The 8,087-nt window shown below is 42.5% G+C and overlaps 1 protein-coding gene across 4 annotated transcripts; it reads right to left on the bottom strand.

Moving 5' to 3' along the window:
- Window positions 1-243: 243 nt before the first annotated feature.
- LOC124270297 (transcription intermediary factor 1-alpha-like) lies at window positions 244-7,739 on the bottom strand. 4 transcript variants are annotated; one of them, XM_046705337.1, is made up of 6 exons: window positions 7,649-7,739; window positions 4,370-5,421; window positions 3,598-3,656; window positions 2,690-2,750; window positions 2,458-2,526; window positions 244-1,574 (listed from the first exon to the last, which is right to left on the bottom strand). In XM_046705337.1, the coding sequence occupies exons 2-6, from the start codon at window positions 5,418-5,420 to the stop codon at window positions 916-918; spliced, it is 1,899 nt and encodes a 632-aa protein (XP_046561293.1). In that variant the 5' UTR covers window position 5,421; window positions 7,649-7,739; the 3' UTR covers window positions 244-915. The 4 variants fall into 4 exon arrangements, with proteins under 4 accessions (XP_046561293.1, XP_046561292.1, XP_046561295.1 ...); XM_046705336.1 differs by lacking the exon at window positions 7,649-7,739 and adding an exon at window positions 7,544-7,620; XM_046705339.1 differs by lacking the exon at window positions 7,649-7,739 and adding an exon at window positions 7,527-7,592.
- Window positions 7,740-8,087: the final 348 nt, after the last annotated feature.

Genomic DNA, 8,087 nt, shown 5'->3' with positions numbered 1-8,087 from the left:
TGTGTACAGTATGGCTTGACTCAGTGTCCTCTACGTTAACAATGTGTACAGTATGGCTGGACTCAGTGTCCTCTACGTTAACAATGTGTACAGTATGGCTGGACAATCCTGTGTCCTCTACGTTAACAATGTGTACAGTATGGCTGGACTCAGTGTCCTCTACGTTAACAATGTGTACAGTATGGCTGGACTCAGTGTCCTCTACGTTAACAATGTGTACAGTATGTCTGGACTCAGTGTCCTCTACGTTTACAATGTGTACAGTATGGCTGGACTCAGTGTCCTCTACGTTTACAATGTGTACAGTATGGCTGGACTCAGTGTCCTCTACGTTAACAATGTGTAGAAAGCTATTACAATACAAACATTTCAAGTTCTGACAGCAACACGATGAGGAGATTAGTAGTAATCAGGGAGGAGCATCTTGCTTAGATAGGATATAGACTAGTGTCTGTCTGTCTGTCTGAAGTACCATCATCATAAAATAACCAGAACTTTCTTCTCTGCCATGTTTATGACGCTGTCCACAACGCTTTGTGTTGATCTTCACGACCATGGGCGCCGGTGTCATAACATGGCATCATGACAGTGTCTTATTACTAGAGCTTTCTTCTCCCCCGTCATGTTGATATCGTTGGTACATATCTCCGTGTGTTGCTACTCACCATCATGGCCGCCGGTGTCATAACATGGCATCCTGACTGTCTTATAACGAGAGCTTTCTTCTCCCCCGTCATGTTGATATCATTGGTACATATCTCTGTGTGTTCCTACTCCCCACCATGGCCGACGGTGACATAACATGGCATCATGACAGTGTCTTATAACTAGAGCTTTATTCTCCTCCGTCATGTTGATACATACGTATCTGGGTGTGATCATACTCACCACCACTTCCGCCTTTAGCATGCCACATCACGACAGCGCCTTGACAATCATGGCTTTCTTCTCCTCCGTCATGTTGATGTCACTGCCCACCACAAGTCTCATGCTGACAGTGACGACAGGTGCGCTATACAACCCGAACACTGGCCGCAGTGGTTGACTGGAGTCTACATTGTCTAACGTCGATATGGCTTTCTTCTCCTTCACATCAATGAAGACAATCTTCTTCCTGGCGTCATCATAGACAACACCGTAGTGTAGTGTGTGTGGTGCCCCTGCTGTGTTGGGGATGGTGTAAGGTAGATGTAACGTTACTTCCTTTCCCTCCTTCCAGGTTACCCTACATATCCCTTCATGAGTAGTACAGTGGCGGACGATCAAACTGTAGGCATGAGGACGACGGGCTACGTAGGAAGTCATGTCCATCTCTCCCTCAGCACAGACACCAACCTCCAGGATGAGAATGCTCCCTGTGAGTGTTTTGTCCAGTCCGACCCTGGTCTCCGTCTCCCAGTACTGTGGACAATCAGTCAAGGGGAGGGGGATAGTGCTGCATGTGCCCCTGTACTTCTTCAGTCTCCCTTTCCGTGCAGACCTGGTGGCAGACTTGCTGTTGATCAGGTCCCCCTCTGTGTTGATGTGAGCTTCGTCAAGGTTAATTTTATCTGTGTCATACTTCAGATGTATACCTACAACACACAAACGTGAATTAGATGCTCATGCTGTCAATCACTGGGTTATCTGAATAATTTCAAACCGCCTTCACATATCTGGAATATTGCTGAATGCAACGTTAAACAACAAACAAACGAGTAAAAGATAATCTTAAGAACAAAATGAAAAAAACCACAACAACGTGAAGGTCAGTTTTGATCACTGATTGTTATGTACAGGCAATAAAACTACCGTATCCCGTGATGGGATTCAAGCCATGGACCTTTTGATTGGAAGTCTGATGGCTCGTCCACATGGCCACAGGAAGCTGACAAAGCGAAAATGTCATATGTATATCATTTCACGCCCTGTCACATAAACATCGTATCTACTGAGTGTAACATTCTGAAAGAAGGTACAATAAGTGACCAGTCCAGCAAACACTAATCAGGTGTCACCGATTCAGGAGACAAATTCTCTCTAGGATGATGTTGCTGTATCCCGAATATAGTCAGCATTGACATCGGGATCAGAATTTGTGTTCAGCAAACTATGCTTGTCGTAAAAGAAAACTAACAGAATCGGGTGGTCAGGCTCGCTTGGTTGCCACATGCCATCGTATCACAATTCCGTAGATGGATGCTCATGCTGTCCATCTCTGGATTGTCTGGTCCAGACTCGAGTATTTGCAGACCGCCGTCATATAGCTGGAATATTGCCGATTGCGCCGTTAAACAACAAACAAACAAACACTTTGTACGTCGATCATTAGCCAAACAGTTGTTCCAAAACATTCTACTACAGAATACACTGGGTTGCTAATGTAGCCAAGCCCCCCAAATCACATCCATGATGTGACAATAGATTCGGAGGCTGTAGTGTAAGCATAGATGGTAAATAGGTAGATTATGAACGTACACTTCAGCACCATCGACTTGTCCAAGGCGTCTGATTTCAGCAGGTGAACATCGCATTCATTGAGCAGCCCTACAACATCAACGTTGCCATCACTTTAATAGAACAACATTTTCATATCTTGTAGTGAATGTCAATAATAAAACCAATACACAGGCCACCATTTTAGTGTTTAAAACCTGAACTCAGTTATCTGAACGAAGAAAGTAAAGGAACAAAGGTGACTGGACTTTACCAAGCATGAAATGGGTGGTTTCTGAAGCTCTCTTCACGATGTTTTCGTTCTCATCGATGCTCTGAAAAGATAACCCTTAATCAGACTTAATTGTCTGTAAGTATGTATGTCGGGACATATGGGGACGTAGGCGATAGGTATGTACAAATATCTAAATATTTTAAACTTAACTCGGAAAAGAACATACAATGTACCGAATATGCCGTATATTTTATCTACTGGCACAGCGTTGTTTCTGGATTGCTTTACAATGGTCTGACAACCTTATAACGGCCTACGATGTGTAGTCACTATAAAAGTGTTATCTATAAATTGTGCCCTCTTCGTTGTCAACGAACACCTCCAAAATAACTGAATGAGTAAGTCAGTGAGTTTAGCTTTACACATTTTTTAGCAATATTCCAGCAATATAACGACGGGGGACACCAGAAATTGGCTTCACACATTGTTCCCATGTGGGGAATCGAACCCGGGTCTCCAGCGTGACCCAAAATAACTGAAGTTACCTTGTACCTATTTTTAATAAACTGAATGTTTAAAAAAGCATATCAGTCTCAGATTGTTAATTCTGATATAGCTTGCATGTATTTCGATTTTGGTTTTGTCTCAGTCAATGATCCTCTTCTGTTTTCCGATGTGCTGAATGAATGAATGAATGAATGAATGAATAATTATTCCTTAACCCCGCATCAGCAATATTACAGCTATTCGCGGCGAGCGATGTGCTGTAGACATTAGATAGGTAATTATGGACATGTACTTCTGAAAACGGATTCAAAATGTTTTAGATCGTTGTCTTACATTTAATTGGTTCTGGTACATTTAATGCTTTGTAGTCATACATACTATCTCATACGCACTTCTTTAGCGGTTATGGTGCATTATATTATTTTAATTACCAAACTCACGTTCTTATATTTGATTTCCATCTCAGCTATGAAGTCATGTTCAGTTTGAGTTTCCTTGTCTGAAACAACACCATGATGTAAATACACCCTTAAGAATGAATGAATAAATGGTGCTTTACGCCCCATCAGCGATAATGGGACATCCATAAGAAATCTCGACTGTAAAATTCCAACATATTATGAGCAAGTGTTACTGTTTATAAAGTGCGTGTTTTTTAAGTATTTAATACAACTCGGCTGACTAGACAATGGCATTGTGTCAATAAGTACCGGTGCTTTAAGTATAATATTAGTTGCCTTCGAGCAAAAAACTCGAATCGCTGAGAATGATGTGTCACATGTTATATTTGGGATTACACTTTCTCCGTTAAGTACAAATTCTAGTTCTTTTTGATAGGTTGAGTCCAGCCGTGATTTGAACCCACACTCTCAGAGTAAGGCACCCGATCACATAAAGTCAGCGATCTAACCTACTCAGCCACAGCGGTTTCCATAGAAATGGAAGTCTGACAACTGGTAGACTACATCATGTACTTTGTGTATCTCTCTGACAAATGTGAATTGACACCGCCCACATAGCCGACAGCTATAAATAGACAATGTCAGTTTGAAGGACGCTTCTTAGTAAATTACGGATTCTAGACCCAAAACAGTCATAGAATCTGTAATTTACTGAGAAAGTGTAGTCCCAAATACAACATAATACTATAGAACGCTGTTCCACTCCTACACGCAATAAAAAAGAACGTGCAATCATATCTCACATAAATACCTCTTGCATATTGTTTTTCCATGTCCTTGGTCAGGACAGCCCCAAATCGTGATATGTTTGATTTCAGCTTTGACAAGCCGTTGGTGTTAAAGACAGCTGCGGGTATGTCCTGTGTTTGAGTCTCAGCAGTGTCAAGGAAAGCCCGAGTTGCCTCCCTTACAGAACTCTCCAACTCCAGGAGGTCTGATTGTGAGGCATACGTGAGAACCTTGGTGACGTAGTCTAAAACCTCAGAGCATTTCTTCGAAGCTTCTTCACATGTGTTTAGCTGAGTACGGAGACTTGTCTTGGTCGCCTTCGTCTGACCTTCAAGATCAGTCAGAAGTTCCTCCTCTCGTTGGTCAAGTTGTGATCGCAGAACTCTGAAAGTATGGCCAATATTTTCTTTCAACGTGTTGTGCGTTGTATCTGTGATTTCGGTCCCTCGTCTGATATTCTGAATGTTGGACTGTTGGCGAGCATGTAAAGTTGCCAGCTCAGTTTTGTGTTGGTCCAGCTGTTTTAAGATACTTTCAGCTACCACATCTAACTTCTCAACTTCATGATCTGCGTGATCTTCAAATCTGCATCTTCCACAAATCAAAATGTTGCATCTCAGATCAAAAAGATAAAGAGAGTCAGGGTTGTGGATACTGCAAGGGGTTGGAATGTTTGAGACAACGGGTTTAAAGTCGCTGAGGTTTTGAAGTACATGTTTTCTGGTAGGTTTGAGGCTGCTGTGCATATTCTGGCAGTATTCACAGAGGAGCTCTTCACACTGCCGACACCAACACACAGCCTGGTTGCTGTCATCTTCGTGTGTACAGAGAAGCTCTGTGGGGCGATGTTTGGCTGTCAGATGGAATATTTCTTTCTGTCTCACTGCATCCTTCTTGAGCCTTGTATCTGTGAGGTTGACCTCCCTCTGACATGTAGAGCATGATATCACACCAGCACCTGCAGATGTCACACACGTCTCACACACAGCATGTAGACAGGGCAGTAGGTAGGGGGCAGGGCCTTTGAGGACAAACTGCTGCTGACAGACAGAACACTTGGGGAAGATGTCCATTCTGGAAGACAGTAAACTTTAATGAGTGATCTCTGTTATATTTCCCTTTATGGTGAGATGGGTAGTTTGCAAACCAACATATAGTTGGCACCCAAAGAACAGTTAACAGGCATCTCAACGTTTAATTTTACACTGAACGTCAAATCGCTTATGGTGACCAAAGGCATATGGGTCCACAGTAGAATGTTGAAAAAAGACCATTTTAAAGCCCTTTTTGGACGTTCTCTGTGGTGTTTTTGCAAAGTTTTGTTCGTGCCACACAATCGTAATCACTGGAGTTGTGTAATCTGTAATTATACCTATCCATATATTCAAGTACTCGTGTATAAATATTTGACCTCGAGACAACACACCCTTAACAACACCTGTTTTTTCAAAGGTGGTTATTGTTATTTGCATGCTCCATCCGACAGATTTCTTTCCTATATTTTCCAAATTCACTGACGAATGTACCATCAGGCCGATATAACATTTTGTAAAAACCTATTCCTGATGTGTTACCAGACAGTTTAAGCATTTCATATATCCCTAACTTTCCATTGTCTGTTTGTCCATCTATTCAAACAAGACATATCACTGTGTCTTCAACACAATGTCTCGTTGAGTTAGTCTCTGTGTAGAATAACAGCTATTCCCTGACATTAACATATTTTCAGTACAAATGATTCCTAAAATATATTAATTAAATATAATAAAAAGGCGCCAGACACACATTCAGGAAAGCAACAACCCGTCATGATCCGGGTTAGAAAAAGACGCAAGAGTTGACAAAGGGGGTTTGGTGGTCAGGCTCGCTGACTTGACTGACACGTTATAGTATCCAAATCCTGTAGATGCTCATGCTGTTGATCACTGGATTGTCAGGTCAGGTCGATTATCTACGGACTATCGTGGTATTGCTGGAATATTGCTGAGTGCAGAGTTACACAACAAACAAAATCCAACAAAGCTTATAAAAGAAGCAAACTTCAATAAATTGCAAGACGCACCAGACTGTGTGTCAGAACTAACGCCAGTTTGTTGTATTGTATGAGAGACGAGGCAGTTGTCAACACGTCCTATATGTGCGTCGTCTGGGGAATTAACTCATAATTAAGATGAAGTGTGCGTTGATGAAGACGAAGGCATAGTTGAGTTCAAACGTCTTTAGTACATGACAAACAAATACACAAGACATGAGAGAGATGAGCGGTGTACCTGCTCAACCCCAGGGCGTTTCCTACGAGCGGCATTATCCTGCTCCTGGTCGTCCCAACAGACAGTCCAAATACCGAACTCGTACTCCTTCACTTTTGACAACAATGGACAGGCGACGACTCATCAATGGACAGACAGAAAAACAATAGCACTTCCTTCCAATAGCATAGCACTATGTCATCGAAATACTGGGCGCCGGACAACAATTCCACGTTCTATCCACAACCCACAGAGGCAAGACGGTTCGTTAACAACGAGAGTTCCCTTGTCATGTATATCTATACAACATATATCCCTGCAGTGCAGACTTTTCACCACGATCACAATAAGAGAACTATTCTTTCAATAGGTCCTGTTCGTACATTCAACATCAGCACAGTGGTAGCTGGTAGGATTTTGCATAGAGCACACTTTCAAACTACAGCAAGACGATAAAGGCTTGTGTGTGCACGATATGACACAAAGACAGTGTGGGTACGAAACATACTCTCAAACTAACACAACACGATGGTGGCTTGTCTGTCTCGATATGACACAGAGCAGGCGCGTAGCGAGCCAATTGTGTTTCGTGTAAGCCCAATAGGTTGTAAAGCTTTATATTACGATAGTATTGAGGGCTTGCCCAACCTTTTATATCAACAATCATGTTAAAGCCCGGACCGTTTTTTGTAATGGTAGCTACGCCCCTGCAAAGACAGTGTGTCATGGCGTATGTGAGTAGCCAGCTGATACAGTTTTGTACAAAACGTACTTTTAAACCATCGCAACACGATATAGGCTTGTCTGTCTCCATATGACACAATTACGGTGAGTCATGGCGTGTATGAGTGGCAAGCTGCCATCATCGTAAAACGAAAGTAGAAATTTGTTGTTATTACGTATCACAAATAACCAGGATTTACAACGTACGACCATGGTATTTGTACCTCCAGCAGTAACAACGTGGCATCGAGACATATTCTAGCAAATGTAGGACCTGACTGATACCGTGTACTGGCCTGCGAGATGAGAGACAGTTACAACACACCTACCTGGACAAATAGCTTCCTTCTCTGTGGCACAGAGGTCACTTCCGGCAGATGACACGTGACTAACATACTTGAAGTGTAATCTATCCGGTGCATGTTTACAGTGTTATTGCATGACTACATATTCGTGCTGTTTATATAGACTGACACATGACAACGTGTGTGGGTATTGGAGCGTATGTCACAGCGTGTATTATATAATGTGTGTATGTGCAAACAAGCAGGTAGAAACCATCAATCCTACTCTCCCTGCACACGGGGCGATGGGTAGTCTAGTGGTTAAAGCGTTCTCTCGTCAAGCAGTAGACCTAGGCTCGATTCTCCACATTGGTACAATGTGTGAATCCCATTTCTGCTGGTGTTTTCTCAGCCGGCAGTCGGTCACGGTGGTGGTGCATTTATCTAAGGATGTAGTGTATCGACCGTTGTGCCAATTCGGGCC

This window comes from Haliotis rubra, unplaced genomic scaffold (assembly GCF_003918875.1).
Source record: "Haliotis rubra isolate DU_JTF1 unplaced genomic scaffold, ASM391887v1 Scf1504, whole genome shotgun sequence".
In the NCBI taxonomy this organism is placed as follows: Eukaryota; Metazoa; Mollusca; class Gastropoda; order Lepetellida; family Haliotidae; genus Haliotis; species Haliotis rubra.
The sequence above is the reverse complement of the archived record's forward strand: the minus strand, read 5'-3'. Positions and strand labels throughout refer to the sequence as shown.